The sequence below is a fragment of the Mesoplodon densirostris genome, chromosome 2, assembly GCF_025265405.1.
Source record: "Mesoplodon densirostris isolate mMesDen1 chromosome 2, mMesDen1 primary haplotype, whole genome shotgun sequence".
Lineage (NCBI taxonomy): Eukaryota > Metazoa > Chordata > Mammalia > Artiodactyla > Ziphiidae > Mesoplodon > Mesoplodon densirostris.
The window spans coordinates 84,935,479-84,960,201 of NC_082662.1; the positions used below are offsets into that span (position 1 = coordinate 84,935,479).

The 24,723-nt window shown below is 45.8% G+C and overlaps 1 protein-coding gene across 1 annotated transcript in view; it reads right to left on the minus strand.

Moving 5' to 3' along the window:
* Positions 1-3,381: 3,381 nt before the first annotated feature.
* The window catches only part of ABCA4 (ATP binding cassette subfamily A member 4), a 128,569-nt gene continuing 107,227 nt past the window's right edge, over positions 3,382-24,723 (minus strand). The window contains exons 37-51 of the mRNA XM_060085375.1: positions 24,435-24,550; positions 23,266-23,413; positions 20,303-20,426; positions 19,817-19,946; positions 17,307-17,427; positions 16,819-16,881; positions 15,682-15,788; positions 13,535-13,676; positions 9,829-9,963; positions 8,964-9,067; positions 8,784-8,876; positions 6,783-7,032; positions 5,184-5,270; positions 3,561-3,627; positions 3,382-3,402 (exon numbers count right to left, since the gene is read on the minus strand). Of these exons, the coding sequence (XP_059941358.1) occupies positions 3,592-3,627; positions 5,184-5,270; positions 6,783-7,032; positions 8,784-8,876; positions 8,964-9,067; positions 9,829-9,963; positions 13,535-13,676; positions 15,682-15,788; positions 16,819-16,881; positions 17,307-17,427; positions 19,817-19,946; positions 20,303-20,426; positions 23,266-23,413; positions 24,435-24,550 (1,656 nt within the window). The 3' untranslated portion in view covers positions 3,382-3,402; positions 3,561-3,591. The remainder of the gene's footprint in view (positions 3,403-3,560; positions 3,628-5,183; positions 5,271-6,782; positions 7,033-8,783; positions 8,877-8,963; positions 9,068-9,828; positions 9,964-13,534; positions 13,677-15,681; positions 15,789-16,818; positions 16,882-17,306; positions 17,428-19,816; positions 19,947-20,302; positions 20,427-23,265; positions 23,414-24,434; positions 24,551-24,723) is intronic.

The following is a 24,723-nucleotide window of genomic DNA, read 5'->3' on the forward strand; positions in this document are numbered from 1 at the left end:
GGGACCAAATGAAGCTATGAGCTGTTCACTCATAGTAAAAGAGATTCTCTTTTGATCCCAGCTGTTTTAAAATCTTGAGTTCCACAAGGAAGTATGGAAGCTTAGAAAATCTGGTAGCAAGTCATATTCCTGGAATATCTGCTGAGTGGTCTTGTTTTCTGAACTGACTCCATTTTCTCCTCCTCTTCTTTGTAAATCTCTCTTATTAAACCAGATTGGGAGATTTTTCAATAGATTAACATGTTGTCAGGAGATTTGGGCCAAGTTTCCGACTTGAATATTACTCAAACCCAAACAAAGTGTGTGCATGCCTCCTCCTTCTCGAGTTTTCCCTGCTTATGTTTCGTGACTAGTATTTTTAATTTTTATTTTTAAATGTGTGTGTGTGTTTTTTTTTTTTTTTTGGCCACGCCTTGCAGTTTATGGGATCTTAGTTCCCAGAACTGGGTCCCCGGCAGTGGAAGCATGGAGTCCTAACCACTGCACCGCCAGGGAATTCCCCGTGACTAAAATTTTTTTAAAGCATAGCATCCCTGTTGTTTTGTCTGCCCTTTGCTACTGTTTTCGGCTGTCTGGAAGCATCATTTTTTTTTTTTTTTTTTGCGGTACACGGGCCTCTCACTGTTGTGGCCTCTCCCGTTGTGGAGCACAGGCTCCGGATGCGCAGGCTCAGCGGCCATGGCTCACGGGCCCAGCCGCTCCGCGGCACGTGGGATCTTCCCAGACCGGGGCACGAACCCGTGTTCCCTGCATCGGCAGGCGGACTCTCAACCACTGCGCCACCTGGGAAGCCCTGGAAGCATCATTTTTTGGACCTACTTCTTTTCTGTTTTGTTCTTTTTTCTGAGTTTTTAAAGTGTTCAGTTCAGCAAGTATTTTTTGAGTGTTTTCTGTGAGTCAGGAGCTGGGGGAAATGATGAAAAAGACAGACCTTGCCATTGGAGAGCTCGGGTGTAGTAGAGACAGTTAAACTGAGCTTTCCTCTCCAAGGCAGGGCACGATTTTACCTATACCTGACTCTTCCCAGAGTCCATAATGCTTGCCTCAAACCCTTACCCCCCACCACGAATGACTGCTGATCCCCCTCCCTTCTTAGTCTTCTTCCTTGTGATACTGTAGTTGCTAATATATATTTACAGAACCAGCTGGACGCAACAGGGTGATGTAAGCACCTGGGTGATCAGGGTGATCAATAGTACACTCCTGGGCTCTCCCAAACTCTAGTCTAACCCTGGTTTAAGTGCTTTTTTTGGTTTTGGTCACTGGTAGATTAAAAAAAAAAGTCAAAACCAGATTAAGCTCTGAGGCTACCAAAGTGGTTTTGTAAACTCTATCAGCAGTTATTTGCCAAGAATCTACTATTTGCAAAGCTGCAAGCCAGCAGCTGTGCAGGATGTAAAGTTGCATTGCCTTATGCCCTCTCTTTACCTCTGGAGAAGCACAGGACTCTCCTCGCCCAGGGAGAAATGTCACCACTTCAGGTTCAATTTTTCCCGTGTCCCTTTCTCAATAACAGTTATTGGGTCTCAGCATTTTTCTCTTCCTCTTCCCTCCCTCCTCCTTCCCTCCTTTCTTACCTCTGATGAAAGAAGTTTTCACATATTGAAGTATGGGGAAGTGATTCTGGCTTATACCTGAGTTAACTTAAATTTTATGCTAACTGAAACAGCCTGTTTGTGGCCTATCACACATTGTATATCTGCTTTAATTATTAAAGAAAAGGGCACATTGACCAGAAGTAAAGAATGTCCATGTTGAAAATGAAATGCCCCTCTTCCTGGGACACCAATGTTGGTACTCTTTTGATGATAAGAATCTCTTCCCAGGTTCCAAGGTGATACTACATATGCTGTACGGGTATGTGCTGGTCTGTCCTTTTTTTTTTTTTTTTGAAGAAATGTATCCCTGACTTGTTTACTGTTCTTTGTTCTGACAAGATATAAAACTGTGCTGAGAAACACTGCTTCTCCAGAGCAGTTTCTCAGAGTAATCTGGGAAGCTGGCTTCCAGGCTATAGTCCTCAGTTTGGCTCAAATAAAACTCTTTCATATTCTTATTATTGTTTGTTTATTGATTATTTTCATTGACACCTGCCTCTATCCCAGACTCTGGAGTATACCCACAGTGTAACGTGCATTGAGCAGCACTGCTCTAGAAATTGTGTCAACTAGGAAGCCCATCTGTGGGTCACAGAGGGGAGGCTGCTTGGCAAGGAAGCCCATTTGCCATTCTTGTCCATAAGTCTTTTGAAATAATTTGGTTTGAAAGTATTTTTTTCTGATTCTTGGTGTGTTTTTATGTGAACAAGTAGATGTCCTGTAAAGCACTGCCTGCTAACATCACTGCAGAAATGCACATGTCAGCACTGTGGAAATGGCCTCAGCATCTTCAAACAGTTACAAAGACATGTTGGATCTCATCGCCAACCAAAGAGCCACTCTCACCTGTTCTTGCCTCTTTGTATCCTGTCTTAATTATACCTATGAGATAGGCATTCAAATAAGCTGGGCAAACAGATGGAAAACCTAGATGCAAATAATACCCAGCTGACAGTGGATAATGTTTACATGCATTGCCAGTTGGGTGTTGTCTTCAAACCATATGAAGCTGACTTAACATGGAACATCAAGACTAGTCCATTCATTTCCACCAAAGCATTGCAGAATCTTGCTGTGAATGGCACTCCTGTGGTAATAATTCTCACAGAAGCTCATGCAATGATGGGAAGCCATATAGGCACAAAGAATGTCTAAATCTATACCAGATGGTGCACACAGGGAGATCAGTGAATTTGGATCGTTTATGATAAGTATGTTTGCATTTTATTTTCTCCTTAAAAATAAAACACACACAGAAAAAAGCAGATCCACTTGAAATGAGAGCAGTGTGGAGGCCACAGCCACTAGGAAGATGGACCGAGTTTTCCACTTCTGTGGTTCCGATGAAAAGGGTTTTGCACTCATTTGGCTGGGTCAGTTTCACCATCAGGTGTTCCAGGTGAGCAAGTCAGTTCTGGTTTCCTTCTAAAAGAGCCCCCATTTGGAATTCGCTGTGTGCCTCACATGTGTTTGTTTCTGCTGCCAAGGGATTACTTATGCTGGCTGGTCTGATTGAACGACCATATGGCAAAGGCTCCTGCACTTCCAGCTGCCCAGAGTTCCTTTCCAGCTGCAGTGGAAACACAAGCAGTGTAGAAGGACATCAGATGGACTCTTCTCATCTCAGTTTTCTGGAGAGGTTGTGCGATGGCTTTTAGATTTTAAGTCAAATAGCTGTCAGTCAATTTCTGAAGGAAGCTCAGCTGAGGGCACTGAAGTCTATCAGATCACCCAAGCTTACAGTTTATGCTTGTTTCCTTGTCTGTAAAGGTTGGAGCCAATGATCCTGCAGGTCCTTCTGATTCTACAATCCAGACGTTTTAAAGACTCATGCCCACACCCCTACCCCACCCCTGCCCCATGCGTTACATGCTGACATGCACATCAGCTACGCCCTCTGTACGATTTCCTATGGTGCCTTTTGGTTTGTTTCTTAGCCCAAGAAAGTTATCATGTTCTTACTCTCTCAAAAGCCCAGAAGTCACCATTTAGGTCATCCTTGAGGTGCAGAATTCCCTTTGTCCACTTCCTACGGAGGAAAATTGTTTTAAAGTGGGATAATGTAAACAAAAACATTACTGTTTGTTTCATGACATTTATTTATGTGCAATGCTATGCAGGAGGATTTCTGCAAACCTTTATAAGGGTGGTGTGTCAGAGTCACAATTAGGTTCTGAATCACAAATTTATTATAGAAAGATACCAATTTAATAAATGTGTTGTAGTAGGTTTCTAATATTTGTATGCTAAAATGTGACAGACAAAACAGAAAAATGGTCACATCCAATAAGGGGGGAAAGTTTGGAATTAAGTGCTGCAGATCATAGCCTGTGAGTGCCCCTTGTCGGGCCCAGAGATGACCTAGTATTAGCCCTTTAAGAGGGCATATGCCAGGTTGGGGTGCGGAGACCATTTGTAGCTCTAGGAAACACTTTTGTAACCTAATTATGTATTCTGAGTTATAAAAAGCATTTGTAACTGCAAGCAGCTTTCAAAGAATAATTTTCTACTGGAGTAAACAGCAACTATAAGATCTATAAATTAGAAAGAGTGGCTGGAAAATCTCAGCAAAACTCACTTTCCCTGGTGCCTTTACTTAGGCATTTCTGGGCAAAGTCAGCTTTGCTAAGTAGCCATTAGGTCTCCACTGGTCAAGAGAAAGGGGAAAAATTCATCCCAAGCTGTGCCTTGGAAAGGAGTGTTTCAGTCATTACCTATACTTGGTTTTTCTTGCAATCAAGAAACTGGTGGGAGGAATCAGAACTTCATGGGAAATAAGGCTTTGCATTCTTTGTTTATTGGGAAAATGCTTTGCTTTTATTTGATTTACTCTCCAGATAAGTCAGGAGAGGATGGCTGAGTTAATTGGACCCTTTAACATCCCAAGCTTAGGCCAAGGCACCTGGATCCTGGCACCTCCTCCAGAACTTTCTCCAGATCTCTCTTGTTCTCTTTCTGGGGAACTAGGATTAATGTGCTCCTTACATGGGGCGCTGTGTCAGGGCAGGAACCTGGAGGCACCTACCCTGAGAGTTATCAGAGGCCAGGATGCATACCTTCTGTTGTTTCTTCCTTCATCATCTTGATAATTTTGATAAAGAACAAAGAGCCCTCTTCACAAAACAGACAACAAGTCTTGCTCTAACCAAACGAGTCCACCACTGAAATGAGTGCCAGTTAATTTCCTTCCTTTGAAACTCAAACATATGATCAGACATATATGTCAAGTATCCCAACAACTGAAATCTTTTAATATTCTCTCCTATCTTCCCTGCTTATTTCCAAAATCCAAGTGCTTTTTTGCTGTAAGCAAAACTATGCAGGAAAGTTCTTTTCAAAAATACTCTCCTATACCACCCAAAGGTTTCCTGATTATAAAAGGAAACTACAGAACTACCGATTGAAAAGTCCTGCAGCACAGGACAGGTGAGGAGAGGCAGGGAGGCGGTGGTGGCCTGGTATGGGCGGGGCTCTCTGCAGGAGGCATATCTGGGCCTTGGGGCCCCACAGGCCCAGTGGACCAGTTGGGTCCCTGAGCCGAGAATCTGCCTCAAGCAGGGGATGGGGAAGGGGTAGTAGGGGTACCTTGGCCTGTCGACGGGCTCCAGCAGCTCGAGGGTGCAAAGGGAGGTCATGAGTTTCAGTCTGCTGCTTAGCAAAGTTCACAAACACCTGGAGGCAGGGGAAGAGCAAGAGTAGGTAGATGTTTCCAGAAAATGGCACCCTCCACCCACCCACCCACCCACTTTGCTTTCTGGTTTCCCCAGTTAACTACAGCCCTGCTGGAGCAGCTTGTGCCCTGCCCAGGGCACAGGGCTTTTTCTTGGAATTGTGAGCTAAGCCAAAGGAGTGCCCACAGGAGGATTAAAAGGTCAACAAGGCAAGGCAGATTCTCAGCTACCGGTGTCCTCCTGAAACTCTAAAGGAATAACTAAAATATCCCAAGCCAGGAGAACAGGAGCTGATCTCTCCACTTTTCTCTTCTCTCTTCAGTGTGCCTGTCCCTGCCTCCACCTGCTTATGCTGATAAGAAGCTTCTCAAAGGGTAAACAGAGACTTGCCTATTTCCACTGCTTTACTGAATAGTCTTTAAGGGTGTTTATTTAACAAAAAACCCCAATAAAACCCAGAAACAAATGTCCATATGGATGAATGGATAAACAAAACATGGCATATACACGCAACTGAATAGTATTCAACTTTAAAAAGAAAGGATATTCTAACACATGCTACCATGTGGATTTACCTTGAGGACATTATGTCAACCGAAATAAGCTAGGCACAAAAGAACAAATATCGTATGATTCCACTTATATGAGGTACGTGGAGTAGTCAACAGAAAGTAGAACGGTGGTTACCAGTGGCTGGGGGAGTGGTTACTGGGGAGTTATTGCTTGATGAATACAGAGTTTCAGTCTGGGAAGATGAAAAATTTCTGGAGATGGATGGTGGTGATGGTTGCACAACAATGTGAATCTATCAATACTTAATGCCACTGAAGTGTAATGCCACTTAAAAATGGTTAATTATGGGCTTCCCTGGTGGCACAGTGGTTGAGAGTCCGCCTGCCGATGCAGGTGACACGGGTTTGTGCCCTGGTCCGGGAAGATCCCACATGCCGCGGAGCGGCTGGGCCGGTGAGCCATGGCCGCTGAACCTGTGCGTCTGGAGCCTGTGCTCCACAACGGGAGAGGCCCCAACAGTGAGAGGCCCGTGTACCACAAAAAAAAAAAAAGAAAAAAAAAAGGTTAATTATGATATATATATATATATATATATTTATATTTTTTACCACAATAAAAAACGATCACTTTAAAAAACGTGACACATGGCACATATTTATCAAAACTCACTGAACTGTACACTTTAAGTGGGTGCTTTCTATTGTATTTAAATTAAGCATTAGTAAAGTTGATTTGAAAAGAAAAAAAATGGCCACCACCACAAACCAGGAAGGAGAAATAATGTCCTAGAGTTGTTGGGAAGGATGCTGTAAAAAGGTCCGTGAAGTCTGCTGATGGCTGAAATATTGTTAGAAGACAATTTCTGATATTCCAAGTTTTGCCCTAATGGACAGAGAGACTAGAGTGTTGGCACTTGGGCATGTCCTGCCTTGCTCTCGTGTGGATTCCAGCCCAGCCTCTGCCCGGCCCCGCTCTGCATGTGGCGCCCTCTCGGCCTTGCCTGGTCCAGCGTGGTCTGCGTGACTGAATACTCCTCGATGAGCAGGCTGTCCTTGTGGGAGACGAGCAGCCGGAAGATCCTGGCCAGGGAGGAGGAGGAGACCTGGAACTGCAGCATGTTGTAGTGCCTCTCCCTCTGCACGCTGCCTGGGAAGTTCCCCTGGAAGAACTGCTCCACAGGACCCAGGTCGGGAAGCAAGTCGTCCTTCGGGGATTTGATTTTCATTGTGACGATGTAGCCATCTCCAAACCTGAGGGAAGCACATGGCAGTGTGGTACAGGCCTGTTAGCAGTTGGGTCTAAGGAAATCCTGAAATGAGGACTAGACTCATGAAAAATATTGGGGATTAAAGGCATGTACTATAGACCTAGTGTACATGTTTAAAACTAGGATTAAAAGGGCCATGATGGTTCCTGGAGAAGTGGTTTGATACTAGTTTTTAGAGGTCTAAATGCCTTGTGTGGTGAAGTGGGTCTCCAGACGTGTGTCACAGCTTCCTGTGTCCACCTGTTGGAGACATGAATGTTCCCTGCTCCTTGCCCTTTAACATACTTGCTGAAGTCAAGTGTGGTCTGAGCCCTGTGCTGAGATCACAGGCTGCCCAGTGCTTACTCGGTGGTGGAAAGACTGCCCGGCCCTTTAAGAGACTGGTTTGGTGGGAGCAAAGTTTGGGAAGGCAGCTCTTCCCTGAGGAAGCTTCCAGAACAAATGGAGGTGCCAGGGCCAGGGCCATCGGTGCTTCCCTTCTCCCCTCACCAGGTCACCCACCTGTGGATAAAGAATGGTCCACCAGAGTGAATGCATGGCTAGCTGGCTTCCCTTCACACTTACACCAGGGTATACTTACTTCAGTGCTCTCTCCATGATCCAGGATCGTTCCCCTTTACAATAAAATGCCTTTACCTTTCAGCTCCGGAAAATTGACCATCCTCCACATGGGAACATTCCCTCTCACGTGCTCTCCCATGGGGATATTGAGGACTGAGAGGGAAAGGAGTAAGGAGCAACCATGTCTCCAGCAGGTGGCCACTGTAAGTTGCTGACATGGGTCTGGTGACCTCACATGCTGAAGTCCCCCTAGATATCTGTGTAGTGTGCAAGCTGTAGTTGCTCAAGATATCATGGGTCAAGTGCCCAAATGCAGCTAATCTACTAGACCTTCCTCTCAACCACTTATCTGTATGATGTGTATGAAGCATGATGTGTATCGTGCAAGACACTCTCCTGGATACATGGAGATGAAGCGTCTCGGTGTAGATGAGGTGAGTTAGGTTCTCTTCCTTTCACCAACGGGCATGGTGACTTTTCTGTCCTGGGCTCTCATTTATCTCTGATAAATGAGTGATAACTATAAGTCCACCCTTCATAGTTTATAAAGCGTATCAGAAGGCAAAGGAGCATGACATTCTTAATAAAATCTTATTTTAAGTGATTGTCGGCTTTGGCACACAAACTGTTATTAATAACACATTATTTACAGCAGTCTACAACTTACAGGGACGGGATAATCCTGCTGAAGATTACTGGCGTTGCTGGTTTGTCATATAATACATGGTCATTTCTCAAATTCAAAAGCATATGACATGGCAGAAAGGAACACTGATTGCTCGGGCCCTTTGGTCTCTGAATCATTCCTACCGTGGTTGTGGACTCTTATTAAATGGGTCATGGATTCTGGATCTGTTGGGCTAAGTGGTGGGATAATTAGGCAGTGGTAGTGACCCTCCCTCATCCCAACCGGGCTCTGCATTTGCCCCGATCATAATCCCCATCTGGAGACTTGGTGAGCCTTCAGCCATAGGCAGTTAGCTCAACAGAGAGGAGTTACATTCAGCACAACAGCTTTCTCCATCTACTGCTGCAGAATGAGGCCCAGACACCGCTGCCCATGGGATGAGGGGGCAGCAGGACTCCCCCACATGTTAGTAGAGAGCACAGGGCCTGGTTGACTGCCCCTTTCTCCCCACAAGGTAATAAAGGCAATCCCCACCATATCCTTACTTGTACTTGAGGTGCTGAATGGTGCCCAGACACTGAAAGGTGCCCTTCGCCATGATGGCAAGCCGGGTACACAGGGCCTCGCACTCTTCCATGCTGGGGGCGGGGGAGAGCAGGTGAGGGCTGGGAGGACTGGACTCCATTGCCCACCTGCTCCACCCCAGTCCCTGGGAAATCTCTTGCCTGTGGGAAGTGAGGACCACGGCTCTCCCTTCTCTGATGATGCCCATGATGGTGTTCCACAGCATGCGGCGTGCCTGGGGGTCCATGCCTGTGGTGGGCTCATCCTGTGGGGAGGCAGAGAGGACAGGGGGCTGGTTCCGGCACCCTCCTTGGCTGACTCCCTCTGAGCAGCTCTGCTCTCTGGCAGACAAAACACAAATTCACTCCCCTGTGGGGCAAGACCCGGGGAAGCCAGCACAGGGCATGGAAGGCGGGAGGTGAATCAGGACCGTGAAGAAACATCATGCGCACCTCTAGACCCGTTTCAGCCTGTGAATGGGTTAAGGTTGATTAAGGCAATTATAGAGTTATCTTAAAAAAAGGAAAAAATTCTCTGTATATGTTTGCAAGGAGGCAGGAAGATAGCTCAGGTGATTTTCAGGGTCCTTCCAAGGCCTGTGATCCATGCCTTCATAAACCCCAGACTACATGGGTATGGGGCCCTCAGGCCTGGTCCAGCTTTGGTGAGAACCACATGAGCTGTTGCTCCAGGCCAGTGCACCTGTCCAGTTAGGACCCCAAACAGGCCTCGTCAGGAAGTAAAAATTTTTGACCAGTCCCTGACATTCTACAGAGGGGTTGAACTTCCCTGCTAGAGCCTGCAGCCCCCAAGAGTCTTCCCAGGAACTCACAGTAAGAATGTGTTGTGACTCTATCTCCCCACAAGAGCTGTGAACCAAACACTGGGCTGATATGCTCAAAACGTGCAGAATAGGCAACAACCCAGACAAAAACAGCCCGCTGCGTTTTCTAAATCTGCTGACCCAACAACAGAGATGCAGCACTCAGCTCTTGCAAGCCCTTTGGTGGTCCCGGTGGTGCTCACCAGTAGCACCAGCAGTGGGCAGCCTATCAGTGCAATGGCTGTGGAGAGTTTCCGCTTATTGCCTGCGCTGTAGGTGCCGGCCAGGCAGTCTGCGTAGAGAGACAGGCCCAAGCTCTGAATACTCCGGTTTGTCACCTAGGGAAGAGAAAGAAATCCCATTTGGGATAAACAAATAAGCAAACACCCCAAACCTCCACCAACTCAAAGTCTTGGGCTCCCAGATCGCACACCTTCAGGATGACAGACCCAGCTAGGCTGAAAAAGGACCACCTGCTGGCTCAGGGGGTGGCTCGTGGCCTTCAAGGGCCAGATGTCTCCTTTCCACTGTGGGCCTTAGATCTCCGTGTGGTTTGGTCTGCTCCACACTCGTTGGGTGTAGCCCCCTGAGAAATGGCCTTCAGCTTTACAAGAGTAGGACAATGCTTCTCACCCAGTGTCCTGGACTATGGCTAGGAGTAGAAGAGGAAGAGTCCTAGGGTCTGTTTAAGAAGATGGTGGGTCCCAGACCTGTTGATATCACCCCTCATCACAGTCACACTTGCAGTCTTGTGTGTGCATCTAATATATACTTATTGAGCACCTTCTATGAACCAGGCATAGAAGGGTGCTAAAGAATAATGGTGAACATGGCCATTGCTGCTGTACTCACAGATGGCAGGGGGTGGTGACAGACAACCAAAATACACAGAATAATGACAGATTGTAACAGCGCTTTGAGGGAACTCAACAGTAAACTATGATAGAGAATACCGTGTGTGCGTGTGTGCACGTGCATGTGCACAGAAGGAAAGTTAGGGAGGTCCCTTGGAGACAGGCCCACCATGCCTCTGCCTTCTGCACCTCTACCTGGAATGTTCTTCCCCTAGATATCCACATGGTTCACTCAGGTCTTCACCCAGAAGTCACTTCCTCTGTGAAGCTGTCCCTGGGCCACCCTACCTAAAAGTGCATACCCCACAATTCTTCCTTGCTTTATTTTTCCCCTAAGAACTTTTTACTCTCAAATGTATTGTATATTTTACTTGTTTATCTTTTTAGTGTCTGTCCCTCCCACTAGAATATAAGCTCCATTTTTTACTTTTTATTTGGAATAGTCCCCAACTGACAGAATCGTGTAAGAATAAGAATAGTGCAAATAACACTCATAGACTCTTAGTCTCTATTTTTCTCTCTCCTTCTCTTACACACACAAAAATACAAACACACACACACACACACACACACACACACAATGTTTTCAGACTCATCTGAGGGTCAGTTATACTTGGCCCTTCATTCCTAAATACTTCAGTGTCTATTTCCTAAGTATAGGGACATCCTCTTACATAACCACAGTACAGTTATGATTGTCAGTAAATTTAATATTGTCATGATACTTTTATCTAGATTATTACCCTTCACAGTCTGATTTTGCCAATTCACTCAGTAATGTCCTTTCCAGAACTATTTTCTCTCCAGTACAGGCTGCAGTGTAGGGTACATTACTCAGTCACTGTGTCTACTTAGCCTCCTGTGATCAGGAACATCTCCATAGGATTTCTCTGCCATTCCGTGTCTTTTATGACTTTGATAATTTTTAAGAATACAACCCATATATACATATATATATACATACATATATATATATATTAATAGAATGTTTCTCTAGATCTTGTCAAATGTTTCCTCATGATAAGGTTCAGGTTATGCATCCCAATCAGAATATTCTGTAGGTGAAGTTGTGTCCTTCTCAGGGTATCACATCTAGGGGTATGGGATGTCCATCTGACCCTCAGTGCTGATGGTGGTTTTGAGCACCCAGTTAAAGTGTTGTCTAATTTCTCCACTGTAAGATTATCAGGCTTCCCCCTCACAACCAATAAGCAATCTGTGGGAGATACTTTTAAGCCATAAAAATATCTTGCTTTTCATAAAAAATTTCCCCTAGACTCAGCAACCACAAATCTTGTCACAACCCAGTCTTTACTCTGATCCTTGCAAAATGATTTTTGAGCTCTGCAACTTCCTGTATACTAACTAGCTGGCTCTCAGCATTTGACTGTAGGCAAGGACCACCCCTTCTCTCCTGATTATTTACTTATCTACTTAACAATATGGAGTTATAAATCCCTACTTTTCCTCCAATGTTTTATAATTGTCATGGTATTTAATTATGTTGATGCTTAAATAGTCCCACATTTGGCCATTGGGAGGCCCTTCAAGATGGCTCCTGTGCACTTATGACATACCTCTATCATTTTTTTTTAAAGCACTCTTTACTTCCTGACATAATAAGATGTTCTGAGCTCATTTTACCTATGGTTTCTCAGCCCTGGAATTTGTCAGTTGTCTGAAGAGTCATAATTCCTTTTAGTGGGGAATGGTATTAGAGATCAAAATCTGGACACTTAGATATACTCATTTTTACTGGGGTATTTTTGCTTCTTGGCCTTTTCAGAGGACAGATATATGCACACACAAACATACACACACACGCACATACCTATGTACACATAGGTACAATATACATGAGCACATATGGCATGCATGCACAAACATAAGCACACAACTATTTTCATGAGTTCACAGTAATAGCTCCAATTCCAATCCATCCTTACAGGATTCTTTCTTACTTTCCCCCTTTTCATATTTGTATGTCTCGTCTTCCACATTGAGAACTCTGGCTCCAAACAACATAAACGCATTTATTCATTTACTTAGTCCTATAAAACATGTAAAATTGTTTCAGAATTGCTTTTCCCATGCCACTATAAGAAACAAATCAACTAAAAAGAGCTCATAATTTGCTTGTAGCTCTTTCTTTCTGCTCCAACTGCCCAAGACTGAGGATATACTGTCAAGTATTGTATCATCAGTTATTTGTATTAGTTCTTTTCCTCTCCTCCTGTATGATTATTACATTCATTTGAAATAAAATTGGATTAATTTGTTTTAGTTTGCTTTCAGTGTTAGGATTTACTTTCTGTTTTCATTTTTACCTCTTTTGCATTCTTACTGATTTAGTTTTATTTTTTTGAATATGTAGAACATTAACATGCTTCTAAAAGTTTAAACTATACAAAAAAAAATACCCAGAGAGAAGTGTTATTTTCTCCCATTTCCCTCTTGCTGACTACTACATTTATTGTTTTCCAGTTTATCCTTCCTATATTTTTATTTGTAAAGATAAGCAGACATAATTATGCTTTCTTATTTTTCCTACTTTCTTACACTAAAAATTAGCATTCTACATGTTCTCTTTTGCACTTTGCTTTTTTCACTTAACTATATCTCCTAGAAAGAACTCCATATCAGTTCACAGAGATTTTCTTTGCTTTTGTTTTTTTTTTTTACAGCTGCATAAGACCTTATTGTATGTATTTATCACAAATTATTCAGCCAATTTCCTATATCTGAATATTTAGCTAGTTTCCCATATTTTATGAGTAAAATGCAGTGAATAACCTTGTGCATATGCATTTTGTACTGGATCAAAGGGTAAATGTTTATATCGTTTTGTTAGATATTAGGGCAGGACTTTTTTAAATCTGTTTTGTTCACTGCTATACCCTTGTTTTCCAGAACAGTACTTGACATGTAGCAGACACTCAGTTGAGCATTTGTTGAATGAATAAATGGATAGCGTGCTCCAGCTTTCCCATCTCTAAATAAACGCATTCTCATAAAACAGGTTCGCGAGTAGCCATAACAAACCATGTTTATTTACCCTCTTGATTTTCTCTGCTGGTACACCTCGAAGCCGGGCATAAAGGTAAAGATGTTCTCGCCCTGTAAGCTGGTCATCAATTGCATCAAACTGAGGACAGTAGCCCATACTTTGATGGACGTCAGAAATATTGGTTAAAATACTGAAAGAAGAAAAAGCAGTTAGCAGGTTTCCTTCACAAAGTGGGTGACCAGAGATCTAGGGCTGGAGGAGTTTCTGCCAATAAGATAAGAAAGCTGCCTCTTCTCTTCTCCCATTTTGCTTTAGAAATGTGCATGACATTTAGCAATCAGAGCAGGGGCTGTTTGGTTAGAAACTGATAAACTCCAGGAGTTCTGAGCTTTGAATCCAGTCAGATTCTCCCATTTCCCTGTCTAGGATAAACTGAATACCTGCTACCCAAAGACAGCTATGCTTTTGGATTGGTTCACCTCTTAAAAACAAAGGGAAGATCAAATTTAAGAAAATGACTAGTGGTTTTTGATCCCTTTCAAATATTTGGAAAGTCGCTAGAGAAGACGTGTGCTTTCCAATGGAAGTAAATTTCTCCATTTGTGTTTAGTGGCAGAGATACAGTCAGTGAAAGAGGAACCGATCAGATCACCACCTAGAGCAAGAGGCTGGCAGAAGAGAAGAAGAAATGGAATGAACTGAGTCTATCAACTCCCTTTGACCAATATATTCTCTCCTGCTAGAAAATATATTGCCTTGATGAAAAAATAAACTGTCCATACACTGGTCTAATTTCTTTCCCCCTTCTCTTATAGCTTAGGGTCTGTGAATAAAGGATGGATGCAACAGTATGCGACAGGATGGGACAGAGAGAGGCCATGTAGTTCCCCACTATGACAAAAACTACTTAGGTATGGCTGGGCCAATTAAAACCACCCAGAGAAGCAAGGAGGGTACGTCACCAAATTCATAGGAACTACTCCACTGAAGAAGCTGAATCCTGTGTCTTAAACCTATACGTTCTTTCTAGCTTCTGTCTTGGTTTTACCTTCTGGGCATCCGTGTCTCACTTGGACTATAACTTGATGTCTCATGGTAAAACCTATTACATCCCCCTGCCCTCCACTCCCTGCCCTTTTCCCTTTGTTACCATCATGAAGTCATTTGCTTGGCTAAGCTAGATCTGAAGATGAGATAGACCCAGCCATGGCTCCACCTCTGCCATTCCCTTTGCTCTAGACCCAACAGGGATGGCTGGGGAACCAAATTCATCCTATTTGAGCCAGTGAAGAATGCTTAGGACTCTCCCTACCCAGGGAGCATTGGGCCATATTGAGGATGGCTTTCCCTAGTCAAGCAGAAGTTGGTTAGATATCAGCAGTGCCTAACTCCACCCATAAACCGGGACAGAGAGTTTCTCTGGGCACATCTAATGTGTGTGAGCTCTGCTGTTCAAGGGGAAGCCTGGAAAGAGGCAGACAAGTGCAGGCTCATGTTCTCTGTACTGTCCTGTGGATGACCAGTCTGTTTCCATCCTCCTTATTTCAGAGAGCAGCAGGCACCCTCCCAGAATCCAAGGGCACATGCCAGTTTTCCCTTTATAGAGGAAACTTGGCCTGCAAAGCCAAGTGTTGACACAGAAATAGCCAATGCAGAATAAGGCCTCTGAGGGCCCCAAACCATCCCCCATCTAGAAACTCAACCGAGAGAAAGGATGTGTCATCACAGAGGTTCTTAACCTGGGGTCTAGGAGTTCCTGTAGGGTCATAAATGTGCTTCAGGGCTCAGTAAATTCCCCAAAATGCAAAGAACGTAGGAAGAGAGGTAATGGGAAACAATGGTGTATTTTTATAGGAAGAAGGTACGTGTGTTCATCGGATGATCAAAGGGTGAGATGTTTATGAACCACAAAAGACTAAGAACCACTGATTTGGTGCTTCTCAGAGCTTTCCTAGAATTCATGCTAACAGAGGAATCTCTTTAACAATCACAATTCAATTAAATTTTCCAGAGAGTCTATGTCTTAGACTTTTTGGACCACGTCCTCTGGGAGGTCCACCCTTCTGCACATGTCTTTCAGACTCGCAGAGTCACCCTCAGATACAGGGTCAATGCTTACCCTTCCTATGGTGGGACAAGGACGTGGCTTAGGACCTGGGAGAGACACCCTGAGACAGGATGAGCAGGACACTCACCTCTTGCCTGCGACAGTGGCATCACCTGACGTCACTGTGCTGTCCCCAGTGAGCATCTTGAATGTGGTTGTTTTGCCAGCTCCATTCACTCCCAGGAGGCCAAAGCACTGAGGGAGAACACACAGGAAGGTCTGGAGTGTCAGGCCCTGGGGCAAGTGTGTGGGGTGGGGGGAGGCATTTTAGGCCTGTGCTGCCTTTGTGGAGGTCACTAGCCATGTACGGTGTAAGGCAGCAGAATGTGCCACTTTGGCATAAGGATGCTTTTGAGCCGAAGGCAAATGAGAAGAAGCAGATATAAGAAAAGCTCTCTGCCCTCCCCACCCTATTTGCTTCAAAGCAGGACATAAATTTACAAGGTGTTTCCCTTGTCTCTCTACCAAGATGGACAAAATTTAACCACTGGAGACAACTTTAGACTCTTACCAGCTTGGAGATGAAACCAGAGGAATCTATATAACAAACGTTAATAACTAGCCTTTAATCTACCATTAGTTACCCATATACTTGCCTTCCTACAATTTGCCACCCTAGAAACTATAAGTCCCTTTCCTTTGTCTTGCAACTTCCCTAAAAATGTATTGTTCCTTTGCTAAGATGCTACATAAGCCCAAGTTCTAACCACCCCTTTGGGGTAGTCCTCTCCCCTGTGTATGTACGGTACACATGCTAACAAACTTCTCTTTGTTTTTCTCTTGTTAACCGGCCTTTGATCAGGCCAGTTAACAGAACCCCAGCCCCAGAATCTAAGAGGGTAGTAGAAAGGAGAAGTTTTCCTCCTTGACAGTGGCTACTGAGCACTTGAAATGTATCTACGTGTGCTATAAGGTAAAACACACACTAGATTTTGAAGACTTAGAACAATAACAAAAAAGAATGTAAAATATCTCATAAATAATGTTTTATACGAATTACATGTTGAAGTGATACTATTTCAGATACATTAGATAAAATTAATGATTAAGATTAATTTCACCTGCTTTTACTTTTTTCCTGTGGCTACTAGAAAATCAGAATGACCTGACCTATGGTGGCACATGTTTTATGTCTACTGGCCAGCTCTGCTTGAGAGGAGACCAGAGACATGCATAGGAGCTGATTTTCTGAGGCCCTTTCACATGTGGCCTACACAGTACCCACCTCTCCAGGTCGGACTCCCACACACAGCCTGTCCACCGCTGGGCTGGAGCTGCCTGAATAAATCTGTAAGATCCAGAGAAAGTGAACTGAGGACTAAGAGAGGGTTAAGTAGGGAGGGTAAGAGAGCAAAGGATGGTTTAGGCGAAGGTTACATTTTGACACGAATGTGCAGAGAGGTGCTGCGAGCACTGAGTCTCGAAGCTGACCCCCTGTGCGGAAATGGAACGGAGGAAGATTAGCGGGGCTCAGTTGCAGTGGCTGTCACTGAGGTCCTGTGTCCGTGCCCAAGATGAACACTAGGGAAAGTGCATTGAGTGTTCTTGGAACACAAGTTATGATACAGAGGTTTTATAACCTCACATAAAATTAGGGAAAGGAATTGCTTGGATAAGCATATTGCTTATTCTACAGAAGGCAAATTACAACGTGGTGCCATCCCTGGTCCAACTGGCACCTCCAAACTAACATGCTGGCAACTATTCCCTTACCTTGGTTAGTTCATTTAGCCTTAAGATATCAGTTTTATTTCCTCCACTAATAATTCTTTGTCTTTCTTTGGCCACATCATCATCTTCATCTATGATAGGCTCCTTAGCAGGCTCGGTAGTCCTAGATGAAGAAAAGAAGACAGAGTGGGCTGGTGTACAGCATCCTTGGCACCGTTCTTTTCCTCTGACATTCTTCCCATTCCCTGGCTTCTGCCCCAGCCTGGCCTTCCACCCCTGCAGGCTTGAACTCTCAAAAGGACTCCCCACAGGAGAGCATTAGGCAGAGAGGGCAAGTGCTCGAGTCCAGAGTCTGCCCTGGGCTCCAGTCCTGGCCTTCCCACGTGACTCTGGGCATGTCACCGAACCCCTCCAAACCTCACCTCCCTCAACCATAAGATAGGGAGGGGCTGGTAAGAGTGTGTGCCTCATGGGATTGTGGTGGAGATGCACTTGGCACAGTGTCTGGCACAGAGGCAAGGCTCCTAACCTGAGAGCTGTTATCATGAAAAAACCCTTCATCTATGGCAAGCACTCAGCAAATGATAGTTACTAGTGCCCAAGCCTCCCACTTCTTTTAGTCCATCAGGTTATCTCATGACCCCAGCCATAGTCCTCCATCAGCTGTACGTTAAAGCCCTAACTCCTCAGCTGAAATCCCAGAGCCCTGCAGTCAGGCTCCACCTACTCTTCCCACCCGCTCTCCCATTTATCTCTTGGACTAACGCCTCCGCCAACCATTTGATCTACCCATGGTCCCCAGCCCACGTTAGCCTTTCCCAGCTCGAGCCCCCGCAGGCATCGCCAGTGGCTCAGTGTTCTCATTCTCCTGCCCTGCGGAGCAGAATCCTCCTCGTCCTTAAAAGCACAGCGTCTTCTCTGAAACCCTCCCTGAGCACCTTGACCTCCATGTTTTCCTTCCTTCCTCCCTGGCCATATCCAGTTCATTACTAAGTACTGTCTAACAGACTTGCTACTATTTATCCAATCAACTTCTTTTACTCCATCTCCTAATACCCCCATTCCTTTTCAGGTTACCACTGTCTCACGCATGGGTGCCAAAGCGGGCTCCTGTCTGGTCTCTCCCCTTCTAACCCCGGCAGATCATGTCATTCCCCTGAGCAAAACACCCCAACAGCTTTCTGCTGCCCTCAGCCTTAAATTCTAGGTCCTCACCAAGGTGGGGGGCATTTCACCACCTGGCTCTGCCCTCCTCTCCAGGCCCATCTCTCACCCCCCTCACTCTCTCCTTTCACGGACATCCTGAACTCCCCACAGGCAGGCATGTCCTCTACCAAGAGCACCTCTTCTTCCTCCCTCTCCTTCCTCTCTTTTCCTGGTTGCTTCTCAGTATGGGCATGGCTGTCTTCTTGAAGCCAGAGACTGTGGAAGACTTCTCTGGTCTTCTTTCCAGCCTAATGCGGCAGGACATGCTCAATGGTGCTGACACCAGAGTCTGAAGCTAATGAGTCTGTTTTAGTAAATAACTCCTCCCCCTCTCCCGCCCCAGGCCCCCTAAGATGTGGCCAAAGCTGCAGGGGTCCTATAAGGGCTGAGGCTTCTGTGGACAGCGACCCCTCACACTGTCTTTCCCACACTAGAACCACGTACTGGCCATGTTGTTTTATTCTAAGTGTGCTGACACCCATTATCTCATTCAGTCTCTTTCCAACAATTCAATTCCCTGTGGATCAAAACCTAAAGACAAGTCCTCTGAATCTTTATTTACATGTGAGCACATTCAGCCTGAGAGGATGAGAGGATAAGAGACAAACACTGTCAGGGAAAGCTTCTTCTGAGTGCCCCGTGATTTGCAATCTGGGCCGCTGGGCTGAGCCCAGTAAATGTCAGCCTGGGTTGCAGAGGGGGCTGCCTTCTGGAAAGTTGAGCACCCACTTCAGAATGATGCAGGGCCTCAGGCAAGAGCATGGGAAGAACGGCACAGCTGGGGTGGGTCAGTGTTGGCAGGAACCCCCTTCTTCCCCAACCAGGGGGGCACAATCACTGCCCCACCCGCTCCACATTGCACCTGGCTGCCTTCACCCCGAATGTCACCCCCATATTACTCCCTTCCTTCCCTGCCTTGTCCCCATTCTCAAATCTCTAACTAGCATAGGGGCCCGCTTTGTCTATTTTCTCATGAATGCATAAATCTATTTCCTAGTACTTTGGATACCAATGAATCATTATCATTTGCAATGCGCTATGATCCAATTTAATATGACTATCTGTTTCTTAAATGAATGGGATTAAATATTAGTGATTGAAATTAATAGCATTGTATTTTAAACACTTTAAAGTTTAAACTTTAAATACGAACAAATTCTCATGTGCCTATTTTAATGTACCTCTCCTTGTATTATTCAGAACAAGCCAGGCTTCGAGAGCATAAAAAACTTTATGGAGTGGGGCTCATGAGGAAAGAGATGACACTTGGATGTGAAATCAAGTTCCCTGACTGACAGGCACAAGGAGCTGGCCTTGGTACCCTCAGGGCAGTGGCGCGAGCGTACCATAGGCTGAAGAAGAATTGGTTCTGGATGAGGAGGGTCAGGAGGAAGTACACGAACCCTTCTACTGCCATGGCAACCAGGTTCTTCCCAATCAGGTCCCACTGGAATGGATTTGAAGAGTGCTCCTCACCTGGGGATGGAGGCCACCGGAAATCGACAGGAATTAAGTCCACTTAACTGCCCCAGCTGTCCCCAAAGACCTAGTTACAACACTAGGCTCAGCTAGACTAGGCCTTATGCAAGGGATTAAGTCAGAGCCAAACCCAAGTCTCATACCGGCTCCTCAAGTGAGAGCAGGGAAGAGTAGGAACTGCCCTTGACCCCTCCTAGCCTCCTTAGCCATGGAAACGGAGGCACTCTGATTCCTTTTAGTGTCCAGAAAATCCCAGACCAACCAGGTGGCCCCAGCCCCAGCCCAGGCTACAGGAACTCCCACTGCAGCCCTCTCGGCCTTGGAGGATCCAGGGCCATGTGACTGCTACCCACCAAACCGGGCATAGACGTCTGTCACAGCCTGGCTCAGTGCCAGGTCAATGAGGCCCCGGCCCAGGCAGAAGTGGGGGAAGATAAGGAGCAGCTTCCTCAGCACGGCACTGAGCCTGAGCAGTGTCTGAAATACAGAAAAGCAGGACAGTCAGTGATGGAGGCCAAGCTTGGCTGCCCCTCCTGAGCGGGGTGGGGCCTGGATGCCCTCACAGACTAGGACCAGTGGAAGGCCTGTAGCCAGAGGAGACGTAGCAGCCAGACTGGCTACTGGGGGATTTGTCAAGCAGATAGGAAGTTTTGGAATACTCACAGGAGGTGCCTCTAGCCGGCAGCCTGCTTGAGGAGCTTTCGCTGCAGACTCACTTTGACAGCACACAGGAACCCTCTAAGGCTTTTGTTACCAGGAGAGGCAGCTGCTGGGAGTGTGGCCCAAGTCTCTCTCCTTTGGTACAGCTGTGAGCCACACTGGGGGCTGAGGCTCTGTCACTGGAAATATCTTAGCCTAGCTTGTACCAAACGGGAGAGGGGCCCTGAGCATCTTCTAACTCTGCTTCTCAGCCCCCACAGGACAGCTACAGCTGTCTGCAATTGTCACCAGCAGAAAAGACGGCTGGAGACTTCCCCTGGTGTCTGGGTTGAGTTGTGGGGACTTGTTTTCAGGTGGTAGAAGGTGCTTGCTGCCTTAGCCTCAAGTGTCAGGGTCAGGCAGAGGGGACACCGAGGGGGTGAGGCTGACCCACTCTTCTGGCCCATCCCTGCTGCACAACCTCCTTCCTCTCCAGCCCCCGAACTTTTGCTTACGTTACCCCATCTCCTTCTATCTACCCCTCCCCACGGTCCCACCCCACTACTCCTGGAAGGAACTATGCTCTTTTGCCTCTAGGCCTTTGCACTTGCAGCTTCTATTAACCATTGCTATTAGCTGGAAAGAATGCTCTTTCCCCTCCTGCTCTCTGGCAGATTCCTGCCCTTCTTTAGAAAGCTAGCTTAAATAACCCCTTCTCTCATAAGCCTTTTCAGATTCCCATGGTAAGATATCCAATCCTCTCTTACAGGACTTACCACATCGCCATGATTAATTATTTTTTTACCTGCCTATTTTCTGCACTAGTCAGTGGTCCCCAGAGAACAGGAACTGGGTCCAAATCATTTTGGTGTCCTTCCTAAACACCTTACACATGATGTGTTCATAGTAGGTACCTCATTGTTTATTAAATGGGATAATAAAATCCTACTTATTCCAGGCCAGGCTCAAACTGAATTCCTCTACCAAGATCCTCTTGACCCCCATAGTCCAGCTGTTTTGGCCCACTCTGGTCAGTAGTGTTTTATCTGTCTTGCTCCTTTGATGTTCTGCCATACACTGTCTTATGGAATGTCACGTACCGTGGTTTATATCAGTTCCTAACTTGGTGTGCAGGTCATTTACTGACTGGAAGGGGAGTTCCTGGGGCTACGCTCATTTATATCAGCACATCCATCACATGGTGCTTACCTAGTGGATGCCTCTGGGACCTGGGGAGCCTCCTGTGGCATCTTGGGAATTTCTGCAGCACCTATTCCACAGTTTAGGTGAAAGAAACCAGCTTTTTTTTTTTTTTTTTTTTTATGCAGGGGAGGGGGTGTGCTCAGTAACTGTTGGCTAAATGAGTGCAGCCCGCAGGAGGGAGGATGTTTTGAGTTGCTTTAAGCTATTTAATTATTCTGAAGTAACACGCTCGCTTAAGACTTAGTGAGCTGTGAACCTGTGACAAAAACAGCTCTGAAGAGCAGCATTTTCAGTCTTCCAGGATGCTCTGACCATTGGCAGAGTCTGTATTCTCATCCACCTCCCTTCTGGGGTCTGACTGTCACATGGTACGTTTTTTTATCAGTCATGGGACAGATGGGGTTTTGCTTCTTGTTTAGTGGCCACAGAAAGCCTGACAAGGTCAGGGAAAGCGTTGCTCTCAGGAGGCCATTGGACTGGGTGGTTAGCGCAGGTCTGCTTTGGGTCTTCCCAGCAGGGCCCAGAGGCAGGAGTGGGGACAGGGGCCACAGGACGTCTGTGTAGATGCTCTGGCTGGTACCAGCCCTCTCAACTTCAAAGACCTTCTGAGAGAGGGAAAGGCTAGAGAGGTGCTGGGGACACAGGCACATAGGAGAGCCCACCGATCCCTGGGTATGTTCCCAGGACAGTCATGGCCAGGGCTCAGACACAGGGGACTGGGAGAGGGAGTGTGGAGCAAAGACAACGCTGTAGTCACCACCACTGTTTTTAGGATTCACTCTTGTCAGTTCTTTCTGGGCAAGGAGAAGTCTGGGGGTGTGAATGGGACAACTGAACTTCATGGCTCATAAAAATGAGTCACTCAGCACTACTCCTAACCCTAACCTCAGGATTAATTTTCATGTACAATAGTATATGTTACTCTGTTACAATATATGTAAGAAATTGGGAGAAAGGTTATATACGTATTTGCTTATATGTCTCTAGAACACATAAGAAGCTCATATGAAAGGTTGTCTCTGGAGAAGAGAACTAGGTGAGTGGGAAACAGGAGTAGGAAGGAGACTTTTCATTGTACGCTTTTCTGTTCTTTTTAAATTTTGAAATCACATGAATGCATTACCTCTGTGTGTGTGTGTGTGTGTGTGTGTGTGTATAAAACCTAACACCCAAAGTCCCCAAGGAAACCTTCTTGAAGAAGTAAGAAGATCTAAAAACTGAGGATTATGAAAGGTCATTTATAACTTGCAGAAAGGGCTCAGAAAACCATGACACTCAGAGCACACAAATGAACAAGGAGCTTAAAGAAAAAAAGAAAGGAAGGAAAGAAGGGAAGGATAAAGGAAAGGAAGAAGCAACATTCATTTATACACTAAGATTGTACAGACACAGTGCTTGCCTCTGGCTCTGCTTGACCATCACACTCTCCAGTATCCTAATAATCAAACAGAGAAGCTGAGAAAGTCATGCTTACCCGGTTATTCTCAAATAATTCCAAGATGAAGGTGATGGCACTGCTGTTGATGCCGATGAACAGATTAGCACAAGATAAGGCCACATAGGCTGTGCTGGGGACATCAAACAGGAAGGATGCTGGGTACATCATGGGAATGACTGCCCATCTGTGTGAAATGACACAACACAGTGGACGGAGTTCCAATTTCCATTCCATCTACTGTACCCCTAGATAGAATGCATTCCCCTCTCACATGGGGTGGTATGTTTGAACTGGTGAGAGTCCTGGGGAAACCGAAGAGATACTTCTTCCCTTGGTCTTTGCTCTTCATCTTTGGATGGAGATAACAATGCCTTTCCTGACCACCTCACGGAGTTTTTGTAAGAAGCAAAAGCTGTGAATGTACTTTGTAACTGATAAAGCCTCACAGAACATAGGAGTGCTCTTCCCACTCTAGTCTGGCTCAGCAAAGCTGGGCTGAGATCCCAACAGGCTCATAGTTCATTGTAGCTGATGTGTCAGTCACACTGGTTCCTGAATTCTCTATTTCCAAGAGAGATGAATGGAGACCATTGCTCTGGCAAGACTCTACTGGCCCCCAATAGGTAGGGCCAGGTATCATGATCTCCATTTTACAGATGAGGAAACTGAAGCCCAAATGGGGTGAATTACTTGCCCATAGTTACATACATAGTAAGTGGTGGGCCTGGATATAAAGTTGCATGCTCTATAATTCTACTGGACTTAATCCCTGTGTTATCCTCTGGCCCTGACCCAGAGCAGCTTTTCAGGTGCAGTCTCCCATGTGCAAATAACCCTTGGCTGGTACAGGAGACATTGAGATGGATGGACTGGCCACAGATGAATGAGAGTCAGAGCTGAGTGAGGAAGTGGGGAGTGATAGATTCCCAGACTTTGGTCAGGTCACAGTTTGAGTGGAAGATTAAGATTCAAGCCCTGTGGGGCGTCTCCATCGTACCCGAGTGGATGAGTGGATTGAGCTGCAGGAATCCCTCTGTGCGTGGAGTCGGAGACAGAAGCCAGACAGCTTCCTGGTCAGCAGCCGCAGACCCTGCTGGGAGCTGGAAGCTGACCTTGGCATTGCAGACCCTGGTTTTCTGTCTGAACTGCAGCCTCCTCCCCGGGCTTCCCTTTGGCAACATCAGCTAATGGCCCACACAACTCACCCGTACAGCATGAGCAGTGCGACCAGGGCTGGAAGATTGACTGAAGAAGTGTAGGCTTTCTTCTGAAACCCGATGAAGATGCCCACCACCAGTGCAGCGCTCACAGTGTAATTCATCTTGAAGAGAGAAGAAGGGAGGGAGGCACTTAACCTCTCTGCACCTCTGCTTCCTGTTCTGCAAAATGAGGGCTGGGCCAGCCTCCTCCAGCACTTACGTTTTGGGATTCTGATTCTATTCGTCTAAACATTTCTTGGCTAGCGAACGTATGTTAAGTTGTCCTTAGTCCTCC